The sequence below is a fragment of the Anomaloglossus baeobatrachus genome, chromosome 5 (genome assembly GCF_048569485.1).
Source record: "Anomaloglossus baeobatrachus isolate aAnoBae1 chromosome 5, aAnoBae1.hap1, whole genome shotgun sequence".
Classification (NCBI taxonomy): Eukaryota; Metazoa; Chordata; class Amphibia; order Anura; family Aromobatidae; genus Anomaloglossus; species Anomaloglossus baeobatrachus.
The window spans coordinates 207134244-207158764 of NC_134357.1; the positions used below are offsets into that span (position 1 = coordinate 207134244).

The 24521-nt window shown below is 46.7% G+C and overlaps 1 protein-coding gene across 3 annotated transcripts in view; it reads right to left on the minus strand.

Annotated features, from left to right (window-relative positions):
* The window catches only part of CHUK (component of inhibitor of nuclear factor kappa B kinase complex), a 496520-nt gene that overhangs the window by 436621 nt on the left and 35378 nt on the right, over nucleotides 1–24521 (minus strand). The window contains exon 2 of one of the 3 annotated variants that reach the window (XM_075349105.1): nucleotides 13072–13144. The exons of the other annotated variants lie outside the window; for them this stretch is intronic. Coding sequence (XP_075205220.1) covers nucleotides 13072–13144 — 73 coding nt within the window. The remainder of the gene's footprint in view (nucleotides 1–13071; nucleotides 13145–24521) is intronic. 3 annotated transcript variants of the gene reach the window in all.

Consider the following 24521-nt stretch of genomic DNA (forward strand, 5'->3'; position numbering starts at 1 on the left):
GACGCGAGCACTCTACAGACAATGTACAGCCTGTACTACACCTGCACTGAGCTCCTACTGGCAACCTGCAGTCAGTTTAATGGTTAGGCACTACCTGGACAATTATATCTTAAACTAGCTGTAGTACCCGGGCGTTGCCCAGGATAGTAACTGTCTCTTTGCCCGTCTGTCTGTCCAACTCTCTACTGACATCATATAACCTCACGCATAAGCTTCAACTAACAGTTTATTTTGTTCCTATAGCAACCACTGACTGTTGCTATTAATAACCTATAGCTCCCACCTCCATTCAGTTTAATGGCGGCAGGATTTTAGAGACTAACTATAAAGAACGGGGTTACATTTTTCTGTTAAAACAGTCTATGACATTCCCTGGGACATATTGGGCGTCAGTGCAAAATTTCGTGATTGTAAATGCTACGGTGCGAATTCCTTTAGCGGACATACACACATACATACTGAGCTTTATATAATAGATTAAGCAGCCCCTAGATAAAATAAAAATATATACTCTCCTCCTGCACAATCCATCAAAGTTGGCACCATATCTCACAGGGCTGGTGCAACATTATGCCAGGTAAGCTTGCAATTGTTCTTCTTGGGCGGCTGCGCCCTCACTTCCCTTGAATGGATGCCAACAAAACTATTGAGAGCGCAGCAGCTCGATATAGACCACAGACTAGCCACAGGGCTCACATAAGCCCTCGGACACCCTGCATCGACATTGCTACAACAGCAACGTAGAGTACGTTATTTTTGTTTTACACAGGGTCCAGGTACGGGGAAAACCCTTTTAACATGCAGAATAGCATTTATACCATTAAGCATTATGTGATAATTGTAATCTTATGTGGGAAACCCTAATCTCGCCATGTCGCAGCAGCCCAGTTATATTGGTTTGCCATCAATTTTGAGTTTGAAAAGGTTCCCAATATCACAAACCCCACCAAAGGATCAATACAAAGGCTATGTGAGCACATTGCGTTTTTTTCCCCGTGTTAACGCTGTGTTTTAAACTGCAGCATTTCAGTGCCAAATTGCATGGGTTCTGCTTCCCCAGCAAAGTCTATGACAAGTCCGAAAATTCAATGCGTTTTGGAGGCCAAAAATCGCTGAGGAAAAAAAAGCAGCATGTCACTTCTTTGGTGCATTGTAGCTGCGTTCTCCACCCATTGAAATCAATGATGTGGGTCAAAACGCAACCAAAATGCACTTGGACTGCATTTTTGTTGCGTTCCGCATGCTTTTTTGACAAGCAAAACGCAGGTCAGGTCTTTTCAGTCTCTGTTGGTCATCCTCTCTCTGTCTGTCGGTCTCTTTCTCTGTCAGTTGGTCGCTCTGTCTCTCCCTCTGTCTGTCGGTCTCTCACTCCCTCCCCCCCCTCTCTCTTCCATACTCACCGATCCCCGATCACAGGCGCTGCGCTGCACGGCTGTCACAAAGCTCCGGCGGATTTTCCTCTTTTGAAAATGCCGGCCGCTTATTATTCCATCTCGTATTCCCTGCTTCCCCACCCACTGGTGCCTATGATTGGTTGTAGTCAGACACGGCCCCACGCTGAGTGACAGCTGTCTCACTGCAACCAATCACTGCCGTCGGTGGGTGGGTCTATATCGTGAAGTAAAATAAATAATTTAAAAAAAAAAAAAACACGACGTGCGGTCCCCCCCCCATTTTGATACCAGCCAGGGTAAAGCCACACGGATGAAGGCTGGTATTCTCAGGATGGGAAGCTCCACGTTATGGGGCGCCCCCCAGCCTAACAATATCAGCCAGCAGCCGCCCGAAATTGCCACATCCATTAGATGCGACAGTCCCGGGACTCTACACAGCTCATCCCGAATTGACCTGGTGCGGTGACAATCGGGGTAATAAGGAGTTAATGGCAGCCCATGGCTGCCACTAAGTCCTAGGTTAATCATGGCGGGCGTCTCCCCGAGATACCTTCCATGGTTAAGGCCAGTTTCATACCTGCGTTCAGCGCAACCCGCCGCTATGGCAGAATAGTGCAGTCCGTTAACGCACAGCGCTATTCTCCATAGACCTGTATCGACGACGCACTGTAAGGGTACTTTCACACTTGTGTTCAGCGGAGTCCGTCACTATGGAGAATAGTGCAGTCCGTTAACGCACTGCGCTATTCTCCATAGACTTGTATGGACACCACACTGTAACGCAAGTGTCTGTTGCATCCGCTGGACGTCGCAACGTCGTTATTTTGACGCTGCGTCGGGCGGAAGAAACGCAGCATGTAACGTTTTTTTGAGCAGCGCAATCTCACGGTGGCCGAACGTTCAGCTGAGCACCCGCCCGCCGGCATGCCCGGCCGCCGGCAAGTGACAGCGCTCAGCTGATCGTTCACAACAGTCTGCTGCCGGTAAAACTGTAAAGAAGAAAAAAAATAAATAAATAAAAAGCTTTCCGTTGTTTTGTACGATCCATAGCATCCGTTGTGCCACTATATGCAACGCATCTGTTGCATATGTCACACAACGCAATGCTACGGAAGCCGTCCAACGCAAGTGTGAAAGTAGCCTAACGCAAGTGTCTGCGTTGCATCCGCTGCACGACGCAGCATCGTTATTTTGACGCTGCGTCGGGCGGAAGGAACGCTACATGTAGCATTTGGGTTGTTAAAATAGCGCACCCTGACGGACTCCGTTGGAATCCGCTACGGTGTCTAATGACTGTCTATGGTGGCGAATTCTGCCGCTATGTGCTAAGCGGCGGAATCCGCTGAACGATCGAAATCATTTAAAATCACTCCTGGTCTCTCTCCCCCCTCTCTCATACTCACTGATCACGGGCACGAAGCTGCACAGTTGTCACAAAGCTCCGGTGGCTTTTCCTCTTTTGAAAAAGCCGGCCGCTCATTACTCCATCTCGTATTCCCTGCTTTCCCCACCCACCGGCGCCTATGATTGGTTGCAGTGAGACAGCTGTCACTCAGCGTGGGGGCGGGTCTGACTGCAACCAATCACAGTTGCCGGTGGGCGTGTCTATATCGTGCAGTACAATAAATAAAATTTAAAAAAACGGCGTGCAGTCCCCCCAATTTTGATACCAGCCAAGGTAAAGCCACACGGCTGAAAGCTGGTATTCTCAGGATGGGGAGCCCCACGTTATGGGGAGCCCCCCAGCCTAAAAATTATCAGCCAGCAGCCGGACAGAATTGCCGTATCCATTAGATGAGACTGTCCCGGGACTCTGCCCAGCTCATCCCGAATTGCCCTGGTGCGGTGGCAATCGAGGTAATAAGAAGTTAATGGCAGCAGCCCATAGCTGCCACTAAGTCCTAGGTTAATCATGGCAGGCGTCTACCAGAGATCCCTTCCATGATTAACCTGTAAGTGAAAGTAAATAAACACATACACCTGAAAAAATCCTTTATTTGGAATAAAAGACAAAAACAAAAAAAAACAAAAAAAAAAAAAAAAACAACACCCTCTTTCACCACTTTATTAAAATCCCCAAATACCTCTCCAGGTTCGGCGTAATCCACAAGAGGTCACGCGACGCTCTCAGCTCTGCTACATGAAACTGACAGGAGCGGCAATAGAACACCGCCGCTCACTGAGCTCCGTGCAGCAACTGAAGTAAATCGCGCTGTCAGTGGGGACGTCACTGAGGTAATGCCTGTGTGTGTGCGGTGATGATGAGTGCAGTAGTGCCTGTGTGTGCGGTGATTATGTGGACGGCAGTGTCGGGACGTGAGCGGTGATGATGTGGGCGGCATTGTCGGGACGTGTGCGGAGATGATGTGGGCGGCAGTGTTGGGACGTGTGCGGAGATGATGTGGGCGGCAGTGTCGGGACGTGTGCGGAGATGATGTGGGCGGCAGTGTCGGGACGTGTGCGGAGATGATGTGGGCGGCAGTGTCGGGACGTGTGCGGAGATGATGTGGGCGGCAGTGTCGGGACGTGTGCGGAGATGATGTGGGCGGCAGTGTCGGGACGTGTGCGGAGATGATGTGGGCGGCAGTGTCGGGACGTGTGCGGAGATGATGTGGGCGGCAGTGTCGGGACGTGTGCGGAGATGATGTGGGCGGCAGTGTCGGGACGTGTGCGGAGATGATTTGGGCGGCAGTGTTTGGATGCGTGCGGTGATGATGATGTGGGTGGCAGTGTCGGGGTGTGTGTGGCGATGATGTGGGCGGTAGTGCCGGGATGTGTACGTGATGATAAAGGCTCTCTCTCGGCTAAAGAAAACTTATCTCAACGCGTTATTTCACTGGAATCCGTTGCCTTTATTATCACACTATTTGCAAGGCATCCGTCACATGCGTCACACAACACATTGTGACGGATGCCGTTCAACGCAAGTGAGAAACCGGCCTAACCTGTAAGATAAAGAAAATAAAACACATACACCCGAAAAAATCCTGCCCATTACAAAATGGAGTGGCAGTATGTATGTCTGACCGTGACCATCGCTCTATTCATTCTCTATGAGCTGAGAAAAAAAAAAAAATAAATCAAATCGCATGCTGCGTTTGGGAGAGTTTCTCGTGCGAGTCTCTCCAATGCAACTCTATGGGAGCATGAAAAAAATGCATGTCACACGGACAGGCACTCACACCATCCTAGTGACATTCGTTTTTCTAACTACATTAATCGCATGTTTCTCAAAACATTGGAAATGAGTGAGGTCTCACAATGTCGGTCAATCATAGAGATTGACCGACATTGTGAGACCTCACTCTTTTCCAGTGATTTGAGAAACATGCGATTAATGTCAGTCGGTTTCTCCCTCTCGGTCTCTATTCTCTCTGTTGGTCGGTCTCTCTGGCTGTTGGTCTCCCTCTCTCTCTGTCCATGTCGCTCTATCCCTCTCCCCCCCCTCCCTCATACTCACCGATCCACGATCACCGGGGCGGCTCTGCACGACATTCACACTGCTCCTGCGGCTTCTCCTCTTTTGAAAAAGCCGGCCGCTCATTATTCAATCTCATATTCCCTGCTTTACCTGCCCATCGGCAGCTGTGATTGGTTGCAGTGAGACAGCTGTCATCGTGGGGGCGTGTCTGACTGCAACTAATCACAGCTGCCGGTGGGCGGGTCTATATCATGCAGTAAAAAAAAAAAAAAAAAAAAAAAAACGCGTGCGGTCCCCCCCAATTTTAACACCAGCCAGGGTAAAGCCACACGGCTGCAGGCTGGTATTCTCAGGATAGGGAGCCCCACGTTATGGGGAGCCCCCCACCCTAACAATATCAGCCAGCTGCCGCCCGGAATAGCCGCATCCATGAGATGTGACAGTCCCGGGACTGTACCCGGCCATCCCGAATTGCCCTGGTGCGGTGGCAATCGAGGTAATAAAGAGTTAATGGCAGCAGCCCATAGCTGCCACTAAGTCCTAGATTAATCATGGCAGATGTCTCCCCAAGTTATCTTCCATGATTAAGCTGTAAGATTAAGAAAATGAAGTCATACACCAAAAAATTTGAAATAAATAAAAAAAAAAAATAACCTCTTTCACCACTTTATTCAAGTCCCCAAATACCCTTGCATGTCGGACGTAATCCACAGAGGTCCCTCGACGCTGTCAGCTCTGCTATATCGGAAGCTGACAGACCATGACCGCTCTCTGTGAGCTCCCCGCAGCGACTTAAGTGAGTTGCGCTATCAGCGATGACGTCACTCAGGTTACCCGCGGCCACAGATCTCAGTGGGAGGACTTCAGCTGTGGCTGCGGGTAACCTCAGTGATGGCACCGCTGATCGCGCGGCTCACTGACACTCGGGGGATTTGCGGTCATCGGTGACATCTTCACCGGTGACCGAAAATCAGGCCATGCCACATAGACAGAGCTGCGGGATGACAATGAAGTCGGGTGATGTTTATCCGACTTCATTCTGATCGAGCGGCTCCGTCTGTGTCTGCTGTCAGCGGCCATTCAGCTCTGCTACATGGCTCTGTCTGTGTCTGCTGTCAGCGGCCATTCAGCTCTGCTACATGGCTCTGTCTGTGGCTGCTGTCAGCGGCCATGTAGCAGAGCTGAATGGCAGATGACAGCTGCTGGGGAAAAAAAAAAAAAAAAAAAAGGATCACACACGTTCTGCTAGCATGGAAACAATTGAAAAAAGCATCGCACTTGCATTGCACACTGACCTAATGTGAACTAAAATCGGCCGAGTTTTTTTCAGGCAACTAAGACCGATTTTACACACATAAGTGTGTTTCCAGCCTAAGGCTATGTGCACACGTTGCTTTTTTTTCAGCGCGGAAAAAAAAACCGCACCCTCTGGCAGAGGGGAGAATTGTAAACAATGCTTTTTGAGAAAAACGCATCGAAAACGCATGCGTTTTTCATGCGGTTTTCATGCGTTTTTTTAGGTGCGTTTTTTTAAGACTTGTCAGTGTTAATAAAGTTGGTTGAACACAGACCTTTGGAAAAGAAAACCTGTGATGTCATTTCCTTCTCCACATTCTGTTTGGATAAATGGGAGGGCGTGGAATGGAAGGAGCACCATTTGAATTTTGGAAAAGTTGAAATAAACTTTGCGCACCATGTCACATTAGCAGGGCCCCTTGGGTACCTATACGTCAGAAAACCCCCACAAGTGACCCCATTTTGGAATCTGCACCCCTCAAGGATTTTATTCAGGAGTATATTAAGCATTTTGAATCCACAGCTACTTCCCCCAAAATGTTGCTGTAGCAACAATATTCTCACTTTTAGGCCCGTTTCACACGTCAGTGAAAAACACTGATGTTTTTCACTGGCGTGTAAAACACGCACATGCATACCTCCCAACTTTTCAAGAAAGGAAAGAGGGACAAAGTATGACCACGCCCCTAGCCACACCCCTAGCCACACCCATTTGGCAGTAAGGGTCATTCAGCAGATGCCCCGGACTGTTCATTCATATTTATAGCAGTCAGAATTTTTTTATATTTCTGTGTCACTATATGACATGGTGCTTATTTGTGCCTATCAATCCGTGTTCACACGTTGCATAAATTCTGTTTCTTTTTGTTTCTGTCTGCATCAAACTACACAATAACAATCTTCTGTTTTTTCCATTTTTGCTGCCTTTTCTCCATTATTTAATGTGTTTTTGGTTCAGATGTGAATCTGCTTTTTTAAGTGTTTTTATTGTACAGAGAAGCTTTTTCCTGCATTTTTTTAAGCTCCACATAGAAACCTCCAGAGAACACCCCCCCTCCCCCCCCCCGAAAACCGCAGAATTCAGCGGCGTCTTTTCATGGAATCACATCCACTTTACTTGGACAATTAAACACAGCAGAATAAATGTGCAAAAAAACAGCAGAAAAATATGCAGCATTTACACCACATGTGAATATGGACTAATTGTCCAAGCAAAGTGGATGAGACGTCCTGAAATCTCCGCTCCTGGTGCGTGGAAAGACGCCGCTGAACTGTGCGGACTTGGTGTTTCTTTCTTTATAAGCTTCAGGATTCACATAAGCAACAAACATGTATCAAATAAGGGGGACAATGTATAAAAAATACCGCAAAACACGCAATAATCAGAGAACATTGTTATTGCACTCGTGGCGCGGACACCTGCAGAAAAAATGCAGCATTTACGCTATGTGTGAACACGGCCTCAGTGATACAGTTTTATTAAATTTTTTATGGGTTTTAATAAAGAAAAATAATAAATTGCGCCTTTTTTTTCCCGCCATTTACCGATCCCCATAAATAATCTGATCGCTGTGTTGTTCAGGTCATTACGATTACAGGGACACCAAATATGTCCATGTTATTTGCTGATTTGTGATGTTTATTATTTTATAAAAAAGTGTAATAAAATTACATTATTCTATTTTTTTATTATTTTTAGTAACTTTATTAGAAGAAAAAAAAATCCTCTTTTCCTCTCCCTCTAGAATACAGGACATAGAGATGCTGCTCTGTACAATGTAGCTGTGTCCTGTGTAATCTGCTGTGTAAGAGGCTGCATTGTAGGTTCATTTATGTGAAATCCTCCCTCTGACATCATCAATCCTAGTGGCTCAACAGCTTGAGCAGCTAGGAAAGCTAGGAGGCTGCTGGTTTGAATCCAAGGAGATGAAGATAAAAAAAAAAAAAAAAATTGTATTTGTATTTTTTTCCTCATTTCTTTATAGTGGTTTTATGGGAACAAATGAATCTGACTCTTTCACCTACATTGAGATACAGTATTTATCTATCTATCTCTATCCCTCTATCTATGATTCTATCTATGATTCTCTCTATCTATCTATGATTCTATCTCTATCTATTATCTGTCGTGTATCTATATATCCCTCCCTCCCTCCCTCCATCCCTCCCTCCTTTCCTCCATCCCTCCATCCATCCCTCCATCCATCCCTCCATCCATCCCTCCATCCATCCCTCCATCCATCCCTCCATTCATCCCTCCATTCATCCCTCCATTCATCCCTCCATTCATCCCTCCATTCATCCCTCCATTCATCCCTCCATTCATCCCTCCATTCATCCCTCCATTCATCCCTCCATTCATCCCTCCATTCATCCCTCCATTCATCCCTCCATCCCTGCCTCCATCCCTGCCTCCATCCCTGCCTCCATCCCTGCCTCCATCCCTGCCTCCATCCCTGCCTCCATCCCTGCCTCTATCCCTCCATTTATCCCTCCATCCATCTTTGCAGCTGAATAACCTGCTTCTGGTGTCTCACCTGCAGTATAGAGGTCAAGATAACAAAATCTTCCTATTATTTTCAATACAGGCAGTAGCTCAGTGGTAAAGCTGCTGCCTTTGAAACAATGAACTCACAGTTCCACGGGTTCGAGTCCCGGCCGCCCCGAAAATCCAGAGCCGATGATAATTTAATTTATTCACTCCACTGAGGGGAGGAGCCGGGACATCAGCTGTGAGCCACGGGAGTCCCAGCCCTCTAAAATCGTGGCAGTCCTGCAGAATCCGGGATGGTTGGGAGGTATGCACATGTCCCTCCGTGTGCCGTGAATCACGGCACACGTGGGTTGTCTAAGTGCAATCCGGGCTCCGTTCTCCGTGGCGCATGATTGCACTCAGTAATCATCTCCCCTGCGCCCGCTCCCGCGGTGCAGCATTCGGCAGCTGCTTCCGGGTCGGCTGTGTCGCGCATCATGAATATGCGCGACAATAATGAGCCGGTTCAGAAGCAGCAGGGAGAACGGTGGAGGAAGGTTGAACTAGATGGACCTAGGTCTTTTTTCAACCTAAGTAACTATGTAACGGGCTGCAGAGAGCGTCGCTGGAGCCGGGTGAGTTAAAATGATTTTTATTTTAAAAGCACTTTTTTTCTGGCACGTGTTTCACGGACCACACCACTGCGTGGTCCGTGGAACATCAGTGATGCCAGAAAAAAATGGACATGTCTCCGTGCGGCAATCACGCACACGCGGGTACGCCGCACGGAGACACGTGCAGTGAAAAATCACTGACGTGTGAGCAGACCCATTCATTATAATGGGTCTGCGTATGTCAGTGATTCTGGTAAGTTTAAAAAAAAACACAAAACGTACCATAATCACTGACGTGTGATAGTGGCCTAAGGCTATGTGGCCATGATCCAGCGACACGGCGTCTAGTACACAGTGTCAGCCTTCCTGCAGCTGCCCATGCCCACGATTTGGGTTCAGGCGGCTGTGGAGCTCTATGCTACCTGCAGAGAACACTCTCGTCTCCGCAGCATAAATTGACATGCTGAGGCTCGGGAAGCCACGCCACCGGTCACTTTATGCTGCGGAGAAAAGAAGCACAGTGGGCATGGGATCTCCAAAAATCCTTCCACTGTGCTTCTACTGCACAACGCAGCGTTATGGACGCAGGGAAAACACTCAGCGCCCATAACGCTGCAAACCCTGATTGTGGGCACACAGCCTAAAAAGCGTCAATGGATGAAGGTATGTCAAATATATATATAACGTCCCACCCCCGCCTGCATATTCTAAGCTGGCACCTTTAGTACCTTATCAAAAAAAAAAACAATGAAAAAAATGGCGTGGGGTCCCCCCTATTTTTGATAGCCAGTCAGTGTAAAGCAGACAGCTGTAGCCTGCAAACCACAGCTGGCAGCTTCATCTTGGCTGGTGATCAATTTGGAGGGCTCCCCAGGCTTTTTTTTTTTTATTTATAAATAAAGAATTAAAAAAAAAAAAAATAACGTGGGGTCCCCCCAAATTAGATCACCAGCCAAGGTGAAGCTGACAGCTGGGGTCTGGTATTCTCAGGGTGGGAAAAGCCATGGTTATTGGACTCTTCCCAGCCTAAAAATAGCAGGCCGCAGCTGCCCCAGAAGTGGAGCATCCATTAGATGCGCCAATCCTGGCGCTTCGCCCCAACTCATCCCGCGCCCTGGTGCGTTGGCAAACGGGGTAATAAATGGGGTTGATACCAGATGTGTAATGTCACCTGGCATCAAGCCCAGCAATTAGTGATGTCACGGCGTCTATCAGATACCAGACATAACTAATTGACAGTTAACAAAAGCAAAAAAAATGACAACATTTTTTATTAGAAAAAACACTCCCCAAATCATTCCCTTGTTCTCCAATTTAAATCAAAAAATTTGAAAAAAATGGGTCCGCAGAAATCCATTTGGACGTCCCACGTCGCCTCTGGACCTTCTAGAATATGGGGGCACGTTCAGGGAACGTATCCCCCATTTTCTAGGAGTGCAGACCCTCCATTTGAGGAGAGTGGGTGCCAAAAATCTGCACCCACTCCACCCGGGTCACAGCTGCAGAGTGCGAGCAGCCAGCACAGCTCTCTGAACACAGTGCTGGCTGTCAGCCGCTCTGCTCATGTGACCGGCCGGCGTCTGCTGTGAAGGAGGAGGGGGCCGCGGGGGATCAGCGCTGCGACCGGACAGGTAAGGGGGAATACCGGGGGAATAGGGGGTGACCTGGCAGGGCCTGGGGGGCATTTTTCTGTCGCATGTCTCAAGGCACATGCGACAAATCATAGGAGCAGGGCGGCCGGTGCGCTATTGTGCGCGCGGCCATGTTGGATTTTCGGGAGGGGGGTCGGGGCGGGCACTTTGGCGACACCAGGGGCTTTCCAGGACTTTGCCAGGAAGTGAGGTCAACAGGAAACCTCTTGACCTCACTTCCAGGTAAATGTCTGCGTTCTGGCATGCCCACAAAGCCCGCGGATCGCAACAAAAAAGCAGCTCACTGCGGTGTAGCTGCGTTCTGACCCACATCATTGATTCAATGGGGGAGAGAACGCAGCCACACCGCACAAAAGAAGTGACATGCTGCTTTTCTTTCCGCACCGATTTTTGGCATCCAAAACGCTGCGTTTAGAAATGCAGCGTGTGCACTGATTTTTCGGCTTTCTCATACACTTAGCTGGGAAAGCTGAACGCATGCAATTTGCCACTGAAACTCTGCGGTTCTAAACGCAGCGTTTCTGCGGTAAAAAACGCAACGTGTGCACACAGCCTTAGACTGCTGTTCATACAGGGCTTTTTGTTAAGTTTTTTTCATGACCAAAACCTGATCTAGTAGCAGGAAATCTCCTTTGAGTCATCTGCGTTTTTGCTGCAGATCTGGTGCGAATTTTCTACAAAATGGGTTGTATCAATGAAAAACGCAGCAAATCTGCAGCAAAGAATTGATGACCAAAAACCCAGGCATTTGGCAAACAGGAAAAAAACCTGGTGTGTGTGTGTGTGTGTGTGTGTGTTATATATATATATATTATATATATATATATATATATATATATATATATATATATTAATATAATATAATATAATATAATATAATATAATATAATATAATATAATATAATATAATATAATATAATATAATATAATATAATATAATATAATATAATATAATATAATATAATATAATATAATATAATATAATATATATATATATATATATATATATTTCAGAAACCTTGCTTACTTTGCTGGGACTATAAAAGCAGCTTTTTACTAGTATGGATTTGCATAAAACCAAGGTAAATCTGCAGCTAAAAAAACACTGCAAAAACTTACCAAAAAAGCTGTGTGAACATAGCCTTAGGTGGCTCACTGATTTGGCCAGTAACTGGCTGATAAGGCAGTTCCTGAGTGTCGAGATCATACAAAGAAGTTAGGCTTAGAACTGACTTGGTAAGTGTTGGAACAGGAGATGGGGTAGAATGGGGAGGCTAGAATTGCTGGTTTGTTTGTTTTTTTTGTTCAGTCTAGCTGTTATGGATGTGTGTAGATCAGTTCAGTTATGGTTTCTAAGGGAGTGCACGCATGCTGCAAACATTTTCTGCACCACAAAACGTATCTTGTGGCCGAAAAATACACCGAAAAAACCCACTAAAAATGCGTGTGTTTTTGGTGCGGTTTTGGTGTGCTTTTTCGTGCGTTTTTTAATGAATTCAGTGACTGGAAGGGCTAAAATGATGCAAAAAAAACAAAACAAAATAACGAGCAATTGACATGCTGTTTCGTTTTTTCTGCATAAAAAACTACAGAAGGACAAAAGAAGCAACGTACGCACCGCATTTCTGATTTCTCAGACTTTGCTGGGATAATTATCTACATGCAGATCTGGGCAACTAACTGCACCAAAAACTGCATTATGTGCACAGGGCCTAACAGTAACTAGCAGCACTGAGAACAGCGCTCTCTCTGCACTTCAATACCAACTGTCCCTTAGGATTAAGGCAAGTAACCCAACATGAGATTCAGACTGGGTGAGCCATTTAAAGAACGTCATATGTTCACTTCATCCAAGGTGAGAGCCTGAAGCTCGGCTGCTTAGACTGAGTTCAGATGGCCAGTAATCATCCATTAGAATGGATCCTGCAGAAATATATTGGCAACAAAGTTCCGCAAACACAACTTTTATGACCATTGTTAAACAAGCGTATCCAACAGAAATCAGCTACTAAACGGATTGCTAGATCCATCTGTTTTTCTTGCATTTGTAAAGAATCCGTTTTTCCCTTATAGGATCCAAATCAAATGGAAGATAAATTGCAATCAGTTAACGGATCCAGTCTCCAGACTCCAATGTTAAAAAAAAAAAAAAAAAAAAAAAAAAAACGGATGCAACACAAATCAGTTATTTAACAACAGACAAAAATACGAAATTACTTACCGGTAATGTGCTATTCTTCTGAACCCATGATAACACGACGAGAGAGGGGATCCGCCCATCAAGGAAAGGAAACCTACAGGATAAAAAAGGGGGCAGCACCTCTCCCCGCATCAGTTGGTTACAGAGCATGAAAGGACCTCCGGCAAGCATCATTAATAAAAAAAAAAAAATCTAACCACCAACATAACGCACGTGCAGAGGAAAAAAAAAAAACCAGAACTGAGAATACCATAATGTGCAGGGAGGGAATGTAAAGGTGCTGTCATGGGTTCAGAAAAAAAAAAAAAAAAGAAAACACATTACCGTTAAGTAATTTCATATTTTTCCAGCACCCATAACAGCACCACAAGAGAATTACAAAGACCGCAACCAATCTAGAGCGGGACCACAGCTTGCAGAACCCGTGTCCCAAAGGTCAAGTCAGTGAATGACCAATCCAACAGCTAGTGCCTATAAAAAGTGGAAGGTGAGGACCACCCTACAGATCTGTTCAATGGCGACTTCCGATCTCTCAGCCCAGGAAGACGCCATTGATCTTGTGGAGTGAGCCTTGAGACCTGCTGGCATCTCCCTACTACTAGCTAAGTAGCCAAGTGAAATATCATCCCTGATCCACCAAGCTAATGTGGATTTAGAGGCTTGAACCATCCAGTCATAAAAAACCTGAGTAAAAAGGAGGAGCTATTGGACAGTGCCTGGATGGCATGACTCTAAAGTGCCGACATTAAGGCTGTCAGAAACATGATCTTTAGCATTAGATTTTTTTTTTTAGTAAGATGTACTCTAAGGCAATGTGCGCACTAGGCCTTTTTACCTGCGGATTTACCCGTGGATTTGCAGCAGAAATTTCTTGAGAAAGATTAGAAATCTTTCTGCAGACATTTCCCAGCAAAACCTATGGGAACAAAAAAAAAAAAAAAATAGCTGTGCGCACGCTGCGGATTTTTCTCAAGAAAATTTCTTGAGACAATTTTCTCAATAAACTTTCTTGAGAAAATGAGCATGTCCATTATTTTCCGCAGGTACCTGCGGAATACACCCGGAATTTCACTCCATTCACTAATGTAATCGCGAAATTCCGGGGGTATACCGCAGGTAGCAAATGATGTGCGGTATACCCCCGGTATAGCCGCGATTTACCTGCGGTAATGCAGGGAGGGATGTCATTATGCCAGGAAGAGGAGGCGGAGCAGAGTAAACACACACGTCACACTCCCTGGACGCCGCACAGAAGCGCTTCCGTGTGACGTCCGGCGGGTGCCCGTGCAGTCTGTGTCCCGCTGCAGCCCCGTCGCTGCATGCACAGCAGTGTCAGTGTCTGCCCGCAGTGTCAGCAGCTGGTCACCCTGCAGCGCAGGGAGACACTGACACTCAGCAGTGCGTGCAGCCGCGGGGATGCAGAGCGCTGCTGTTAGGAGGTGAGAAGAGATTATTACCTGCTGTGACGATCTCCTGCCTCTTAACGTCACCACGGTCACTGCTGTCTATGCCCGTCTCGAGAGCGGCCCGAGACTGTCACTAGCGGTGACGTCACGGGCTCTCGCGATACTGCTGACAACGCGGCGGGCATAGAAGGCAGTGACAGCGCTGATGGCAGGACTGCAGGAGATCATGACAGTAGGTAATGATCTCATCTATCCTCCTTACAGCAGCGCTCGGCATCCCCTGCAGTGACCTGGGCAATTGATGTTAGCTCTGGTCACTGCATTGCTCTCCCAACCAATGGGGAACATTCTGTTCTTCATTGAATGGGACAGTGACTATGGTATGGATCGCCGTGGGAGCCCCCCTTATTAGATTACGCCGGACGTGGAATTGATTGTTCTTTTCAATAAATTGGTGAAAGAGGCTATGTGGGGAGTGTTTTTTCAAATAAAACTTTGTCTATTTTTTATTTCTTACTGACTGGGTTGGTGATGTCGGGTATCCGATAGACGCGTGACATCACGAACCCCAGGGCTTGATGCCAGGTGACATTACACATCTGGCATCAACCCCATATATTACCTCATTTGCCAACGCACCAGGGCAACGGGATGAGTTGGGGCGAAGCGCCAGGATTGGCACGTCTAATGGATGCGCCACTTCTGGGGCGACTGCGGCCTGCTATTTTTAGACTGGGGACTGTCCAATAACAGTGGACCTCCCTAGTCTGAGAATATCAGACCACAGCTGTCCGCTTTACCTTGGCTGGTGATCCAATTTGGGGGGGACCCAATGTTTTTTGTTTTAAATTATTTATTTAATGTAAAATAACAGCGTGGGGTGCCCTCTGTTTTGGATTACCAGCCAAGGTGAAGCTGCCAGCTGGCTACAAAAGATGGGGGGACCTCACGTGTTTTTTTTTTTTTTAATTATTTATTTATTTTATGGCTAAATACAAGGCTAGGCACCCTTTAGTGCCACATGAAAGTCACTAAAGGGTGCCAGGTTAGAATATGCAGGGGGGTGGGACATTATATAGGTCTTTCTCATCTATCTATTATCTATCTATCTATTCATCTATCCATCTTTCCCTCTATCCATTATCTGTCTATTGATTATCTATTATCTATATTATTTATTGCAGTAGTTACAGCATAAAAAAACCGCAGGGACCAACCTGCGGAAAAAACGCGGTAAAACCGCAGCAAATCCGCGTCAAAAACACAAGCGTTTTTCCCACGGATTTGGTGCGTTTTTTTAACGCAGGTGCGGTAATCTTCAACTCCCAGAAGTTTCTCAAGAAATTTTCTTGAGAAAAATCACTTTTCTAGTGCGCACATAGCCTAATGGTTCAAACGGGGGCTATGTTAAGGATAATAGGACAATGTTAAGATCCCAAGGTGGCAAAGACAGAGTACACTTAGGTTTGGCTCTAAATTTGGTAAGGATCAGGACATGATAATACGTGTCCTTCAAATCCACCACCGCCATGTGGCAGCCTGAAAATAAAATGTTTCACTGTGGATTTAATTGACTCCATCTTGAAGCTTTCTATGGATAAGTAGTTGATTATAGTGCGAAATGTGCCGTCCGGTTTTGGGACAAAAAAAAAAAAAAAAAAAAAAAAAAAAAAAGAAGTGTTAAGTAAAAGCCTGCTCCTTCCTCCAGAGCCGGAACTTTTAACAGCACCTTCTTTCGTACCAGAGTCTGAACCTCCCTCTCCAAGGCCAGTTGCTCCCTTGGTGAATGTCTTAGAGGCGTTATCACAAAGTTTCGAGTCAGAGACCGGATATTACAAGGTCTAGGATCCGTGTGTTGGAGGAAATCACTTCCCAGGACGGAAGGAAACAAAAGAGCCTCCCCCGACCTGGGCGGATAAGTCACTTGGGGGGGGGAGGGAAAAATCGCTTGCCATCCTTAGTGGAACCTTTAAAACATGAATCCTCTCCCTTGTTTTCTTCTGTCAGACCAATTACCCTGGTCCTTAGTGGAAGTTCTTGTCAAATCTACTTTTTCTTAAGGATCTCTTAAAAAGGACAGAAAGGGCGTACCTTGAAATCCTTTTCTCTTGCTTTTTCCAAAATGTCATCAAGCACTGGGCCGAACAGATATCCTCCCTGGCACGGGATAGTACAAAAAGTTTTGATCTGGTCTGAATATCCCCTGGCCAACACTTACGCCAGAAAGCTCGTCTGGCAGTGTTCGATAAGCCTGATGATTTAGCTGCCAGCCTAGCTGAATTTGAGGAACAGACTGGTAAGAATCCGCTGCTCCACGTAATAAGGCAAGGGATGATATAATAGACTCCCTAGGTGATCCTTCTTTCAGTTGATCCTCAAGTTGGTCAATCCAGACCACTAGGGACTGGGCTGTACAGGTTTCCGCAATAACTGGTCTTAAAGCTCCAGCTGAGGATTCCCACGTATTCTTAAGGAATTGATCTGCTCTCCTATCCAGAGGGTCCTTTAAAGGACCCCTTATCCTCAAAAGGGAAGAGAGAACTTCTTTGATGCCCTGGAAATAGCAACATCAAGTTTGGGAGCCTTATCCCAGAAGGAACAGGTCGCATCCTCAAAGGGGTACTTTCGTTTGAAGATTGCCATGATGGAACTTTTATCCGGCTTCTTACATTCCCTGGAAATGAGGGACTGAAACCTATCAATGACTAGAAAGTCACGTTGCTTTTTCCTACCACCCATGACAGCACCACAGAGAGAGGGCATCCACCCTTTTAGGACAAGAAACCTACTGAATAAAAAGGTGGTACCTCTCCCACGCATCAGTTGGTTTCCTGTCCATGGAGGGGGAACCTCCTGGAGCGGTACTCACCGGATCCTGAAGTTGCTCCAGCAAGGTGGACCAGGGGGAAGAAAAAAAAAAAAAAAAGTTGATTCCACTGCCTCCAGTGGAAACGCGTCACCTGAGCTGATTTCTTTTCCTTATCCGACACTTAGTATTATACTTTGGTAAGTGATCTTCATGAAAGTTCTCTTATAAAGGATTCCTCCTTATTGTATTTTGTTAGGAAAAGCCCAAGAAAAGTCTTATGAAGTGAAGACTAAACACAGGGAGTGTGCCCTCCGTAGGGAAGGGTTACCCACCACTTGGGCCAAATATCTATGTCAGTCCTACATCAGCAGACAATCCGTGACGAGACCCCGGGCTTCGCCTCCAATCTAAGGGCCATTATTAGATCTGAGGTGAAGAGCTCCCTTAAATCCCTGTCCAAAAGGGAAGAAAGAGAAAAGGAAGGAACATTGAAGATCGTCACCTCTTTCAAGTGAATCCGACAGGTCGGAAGAAAAGTGCAAGTCTTCTGACTCCTCCCCTTCATCCTCTTCCTCTGACACGGATACGGGGGGGCGCCATTGCTTCCCCCAAGGACACCAATAAGTTGGTCAGAGCTGTCAGGTGCACAATGAGCATACCCAAAGATAAGACTCAAAAGTGGAAGCCGTCATGTTCAGGGGTCTAGAACAAAAGAAGCGTCGAGCCTTCCCGATCAATGGAAAAAAAAAAAAACAAAAAAAACAGAACGAGGTTTTCTCCCATCATCCTTTAAGAAGAAATACCAGTTTGATGACGCCGCCAGAATATCATGGGATCAAGCCCCAAAACTGGACGTGGCCATCTCGTAGGCATCTTAGAAATCCACCATGGCCTTCGAGGATTTGGGACTTTTGAAAGACCCAATGGATAAGAGGGCGGATAGCTTCCTAAAAGGGACCTAGGAAGCCTCAGAAGGGACCATCAGACCAGCAATTGGGGCGACCTGCATGACCAGGTCCTTATCAGTCTGGCTCACATGTAGAGGAGCAACTTCGTGGCAAAGTGGCCAGGGAGAACATTTTATCCGCGATTTTGTTGATGCGCTGCGCATTGGCATTCCTTTCCAATGTGTCAGCAGATTCAGCAAGGTTGGCTGCTCGGTCTGCAGCACTATCGAACGCGGCTCGCAAGGCTCTCTGATTTCAATGCTGGCAAGAGCACAAGCAAGGAAAAAAAAAAAAAAAAAAATCGAAGCTATGTTCCATCCCCTGTGAGGGGGAATTCTTGTTCGGCCCCATGTTGGATGATATCTGAGATCAGGCCGGAGACAAGAAGAAGGGGGTTTCCAAACATCTCCCTTTCATCTTACCGGGGTTCCTTTTGGAGAGCAAGAGGATCCCACAGAAGAACCCTTAGAGACCAGGGGAAATGGAACTCGGACCGAGGGAGGAAAGAAAAATTGAGGCCTCATGTTTAAGGTTTCCTCCCCAAAGGGTATTCCTTCCTGCCTGGGAAAAAAATCTGGATCAACAGTTGGATCCTCTCAGTAGTAAAGTCCGGCCTACAGTTGAGATTTCTGGATTCGCCGCCACAACGTTTTGTTCTAACCTCCCCCGTACGTCCCTAGTGGAACAACAAGCGGAGGTTCTGGACCTGGTAAAGTGAGCAGTCGTATTGGAGGTGCCGATACAGGAGCAAGGGAAGGGATTTTATTCCCCTCTCTTCTTAGTCAACAAACCAGACAGGTCCTTCAGGACCATAATAAACCTGAAAGGCCTGAATGATCATATAAAATGGGAAACCTTCAAAATGGAAACAATCAAATCAACATTGAAGATTCTCTTTCCGGGATGTTATATGGCCGTCTGGAATTTGAAAGATGCCTACTATCATGTGCCTATACACGTGGATTACCAGAAATTCCTCAAAGTGGTTCTATACATCAAGGACAGATACGCCACTTCCAATACAGAGCCCTTTCCTTTGGGCTGTCAGTAGCTCTGCGTGTCTTCACCAAACTGATAGCGGAATTAACGGCTCATCAACGAAGGCACAACACGCTACTAGTTTCATACCTGGACGACTTCCTAATTGTGAACGCATCTCATCGTCATTGTGTAGTACAGATGCAGCAAGTATGTTCTACAACGAAGAACCTCGGCTGGCAACTAAAAAAAAAAATAAAAATTTAAGACTAGTGGCATGGAAAGTACAGGTGTTCTTGGGTCTCATCCTGGATTTCATCACCCAGGAATGTCGTCTTCCACAAGACAAAATATTGCACATCCAGAATCAAGTCTCCAAAGCCGTTGCATCACCTGGCATGTCACTCAGGCAAGTCATGTCTCTCCTGGGGTTGCTGACCTCGTGTATCCCGGCAGTTTCCCGGGCTCAGATTCATACCAGGGAATTGCAGTGGAACATTCTGGACAGTGAAAACTCTGAAGAGTCCCTTATCAGCGATAATCACGCTAAAACCATCAGTGATCCAGTCAATCCTTTGGTAGAGAAACACGAAAAATCTGTCAAAGGGCCTAGCCTGGAAGTTTGCAGTCTCAAAAGTTACATAGTTACTTAGGTTGAAAAAAGACCTAGGTCCATCTAGTTCAACCTTCCTCCACCAGTTCTGCATTTAGTCACTAAGTCATTTATAACCAACAATGTTTTGTGTACTGAGGAAATCATCCAGCCCTTTTTTAAAATCTGTTATAGTATCTGCCATTACTACCTCTTGTGGTAGTGTATTCCACAGTCTGACCGCTCTAACTGTAAAGAACCCTGCAAAGTTACTATTACGGACGCAAGCCCCAGCGGCTAGGGAGCTCATCTGCAGGACCATCTAGTTCAGGGAGTTTTGTCGGCAAGGGAGAAACCGACCTAGTCAAACCTAAAAGAACTGATGGCGGTAGAACACGCAGTGCTACACTTTCTACCCCTTCTTGTAGGCTTTCAAGTGAAAATCCTCTCGGACAATTCAGTTACGGTGGCCTATATCAACCATCAAGCAGGAACTCATTCCATAGCTCTGTTAGAGACGACTGTCCGCATATTTCAACTGGCAGAGCAACACATGCAGTCATTAACAGCCCTACACATCAAAGGAGAAGACAACTGCAAAGCAGATTTCTTGAGCTGCAATCGACTACAAGGGGAATGGGTCTTTAATCACTCAGTATTTTCCCAGATAGTGGACTTGTGGGGGCAACCATTTCTAGACCTGTTTGCCACCAGACAGAACCAGAAGATGTAAATATTCTGTTCCCTCAAACCCAAAAGAAAATCCTCATGCAGTAGACTCCTTCCTGGTCAGTTGGGCCTTCTGTCTAGCATACGCCTTCCCTCCAGTGATACTGATTCCAGCTAAACTGAGGAAGATCAGAGAAGATCGAGAAAGGGTCATCCCGATTGCCTTTTGGGCCAAAATGGAGCTTTGTTTTTTTTGGCTACGGAGGATGTCCATCTCTGACCCATGGGTGCTTCTGGACATCCTGGACCTTCTCTTGCAGGGACCAGTCACACATCCTCAAATTTCCAGCCTTCATCTAACGGCATGAAATTTGAGAGGTCATTGTTAGAAAGTAAAAGGTTTCTCCCCTAATCTAATTTCCACTTTGCTCCAGTGTAGAAAGCAAGTAACCACCAAAATGTATGCCAAAACCTGGAACAGATTCCTGTCTACCCCAGGAGTCTAGCTAACTGATGAGGTCCCTATCGGTTCCATCTTGGAATTCCTGCAGAAGAGAGTAGATTGGGCTTTCCACTAGCACCCTAAAAGTTCAGGTGTCCGCACTTGGGGACTTATATAATTATTTGGCTCATAGCCAATGGATTTCCAGGTTTATCTGGTTAACTCCAGAGCAATGCCTATTGTTAGACCTAGAATGCCCCCATGGGATCTGGTACTGTCAGCCCTGACAGCCTCCTTTTGAACTCATTGCTTCGACACCAATAAAGTTGCTTTCAGTTAAAACCATACTTTTAGTGGTGTTAACGTCAGACCGCAGGATTAGTGATATCCAGGCCTCATCGGCAGACCCCCCCCTTTCACCCAGATTCTAGAGGATAGGATTGTGTTGAGCCCAGATGCAGTGTAACTCCCTAAGGCTATGTGCCCACGTGTGTGCGCTCTGAACCGCAGCGTTTGGTCACTGCATGTCCGCTTCAGAGCGCAGCTGAAAAGCTCCGTTCTGAAACTTTGCTGACTGCAGAATTCGTGCGCTCTGGATGCTGCCTCTCCCTATAGACAGAATGGAGACAGCATGCAGAGCGCACGAAAGAAGTGACATGTTGCTTTTTAGAACGCAGCGCTTCGGCAGCCGAACCGCAGCGTTCTAATATGCAACGTAGGCATGGATTATGCACAATCTTCATAGATTGTGCTGGGGACGCAGGACGCATGCAGTTACGCTGCAGTGCAGATTGCAGTGTAACTGCATGAAAATACGCTACGTGGGCACATAACCTAAAGTGGTTTCAAAATTTCATAGGTCTCAGGGAGGTGGGTCTTGCATCCTTCTGAAGTAGCCCTGGGAATCATAAAGGAGGAGAAACTACATACCCTAGATGTCCAGAGATGCCTGATAAGATATCTTGAAGCCACAGAGTCTTGGAGACTAGATAGGTCTTGGTCACCTTTCAGGGCCAGGGAAAGGGTTGTAAGGAAGCTAAATTTACACTAGCTACGTGGATTCAAGAGGCCATTAGTTTAGCCTACACGACTGCAGGCAGGTCACCCCCGGAAGGGCTGAAGGCTCATTCCACAAGAGCAGTGGCAACCTCCTGGGCGGAAAAGTCCGATGTCTCCATTGAGCACATTTTCTAAGGGTGCAACATGATCTTCACCCTCTACCTTTTATAAGCACTACCAACTAGATCGCTCATCCTCCTCTGATCTTACCTTTGGTAGAAGGGTTCTAGAGGCTGTGGTCCCTCCCTAGCTGAGTTCTCTGTAATTCTCTCCATGGTGATGTCATGGGTGGTAGGAAAAATATGTAATTACTTACCGGTAATGTGTTTTTCCCTATCCCATGACAGCATCGTAAGTGAGAGAGTGTATCTGCCCCCAGGAACAGAAAACCTTTCTGAAAGATAAAAAAGGGTGGCACCTCTACCAAACCCCAGTGTGGTTTCCGGTTCCTGGAAGAGGATACCTGTTACCTGGAGTTCTCCAGAAGATCTAGTCTCCGCAATCCTGGTGTCACGAGCCGCGCTGGTCGAATGCGCGGCTCCTTCTCATACCCAGTATCCCACAACCCCGGGGGTCACCATTGGGCAGTGGAGCCACGAGTTGCTTGCAGGGTAGGAGTCCCGGCCGTGGCTCGCCCCTTCCGGTGGGCAGCTGGAGCAGTGACACCGCGATCGCTTCCAGAGATAGCAAGGCAGAGCCGAAGGCACCGTCACGCGCCAGAGGTCTCACACAGCAGTGTGCGCAGGCGCGAGCATAACTGGTAGCTACCTCTTACCACTTCCTGTGAAGTGAAGGCTCATGGGCGGATGCGACGGTCCACGCCCGGGATTCCGGCACAGGCCACCCCCTAGATCGCAGGCGGAGCCTGTTGGATTCAAAACAGGCGGCAAAGGTGGATCCTTTTATTCCTGTGCCACTTTGGTGAAGTGGCCTTTAAAATTAAAGCTTCTACATCGTCCAGCGTTGCTGCAGAAGACTCCAAACCTGCTCCTACCACGGTAGCCACCCGGGTTCAGGAGTGGTAAGTGTGATCTCCACGACATGTTCTGACTCTCCCCTCCCCCCTTTGTGTTCCAAATAACTGCAGGCCAAGAAAGCGGTAGCAAAAACCCAACATAGGGAATGTGTGTTATCCAAGAAGTCCCTAAGGCTGCTTTCACACATCAGTTTTTTGCCATCAGGCACAATCCGGCAAAAACATGGAAAAAAAAAACCCCGAATCCAGCGTCTGATGCCGCCGGATCCGTTTTTTCCCCTTTAGACTTCTATTAGCGCCGGATTGTGCCGGAAGGCCTTGCGTTCCTTCCAGCTTTCACCGGATCCGTCAAAATTTGCTTGTCCGGCGGCCGGATGTAACGGTGAGGGGGAACGTTTTTTTTTTTGTTTGTTTTTTTTTTAATCTTCGGCGAAAAACTGTATCGCGCCGGATTCCGCGTGCTTTATAATGGAAAACTATGGATCCGGCTAAAAAAAAAAAAAAAAAAAAAAAAAAAAAATAGATACGGCCACCAGATCCAGTTTTTGTTAACTGAGCATGCTCAGTATCACAACGGATCCGTCAAAAAACTGAAGGAACTGATGGAAAAAAAACTGATGCAACTGATCCATTTTTTTTTCGCCAGATCGTGCCTGATGCCAAAAAAAAAAAAAAAAAAAAACTGATGAGTGAAAGCAGGCTAACACGATCATATGAAAAGAAGCTCTGCCAGCCCTGTATTAAAAAGTCGATGGAGGAAGAATCTCCGAGCATGCTGCAGGAAATTCGGTTCCTAATCAAGGACAAGGTTATAAATACAGTGAAGAGGGAAATGAGTCTTTTAGAAGCCCCCACCACATCCACCAGTAAAGCTCAGTCTCAATCTAAAAATAGCTCTCAGAAAGACAGGGAGGAGCCAGGAGAATTGGGGTCCAAATCTGAGCAGTCATTATCTGACTAGGAATATGATCAACCATGCTTTCGGGCAGAGGAGACGAGCAAACTCCTTAAACACATATGAGCTACTATGGAGGTGGAAACGCAAAAAAGTCAGCGATCAGTCCAGGACTCCATGTTTAGCAATTTAGAGGAGCGCAAGCATAGAATCTTCCCAGTCCATGAAAATCTGCTTAGCTTGATTGACAAGGAATGGAAAAAAGAAAAACAATTAGGAAGGGGTCGGTCCCCCAAGTCCTTAAACGGAAATACCTTCTCCCTGAAGAGTTATGCCAGTCTTGGGAGAAAGCGCCCAAAATAGATGCTGTGATTGCCAAGATTTCAAAAACTGTAGCTCTACCATTAGGAGGATTTAGGTTCCCTTAAAGATCCTCTAGACCAGACCTAGGCAAGGGGCGACCCGTGGGCTACATCCGGCCCGCCTACTGTCTGACAGGCCCGCCCATCTTCAGCAGATGCAGTGGAGCCGGGCTGCTGCGTGCCGGGCAGGGAACGATCCTGCAGCTCCGCACAGTCAGTGCAGGCAGCGGAACGCAGGAATCTCACCTCTGTTCCCTGCCGGCACTTTCTCTGTGACACGCACGCGCTCTGATGTTGTCAGTACTGCGCGCAAGTGTCATTTCAAAAGTTCCCACC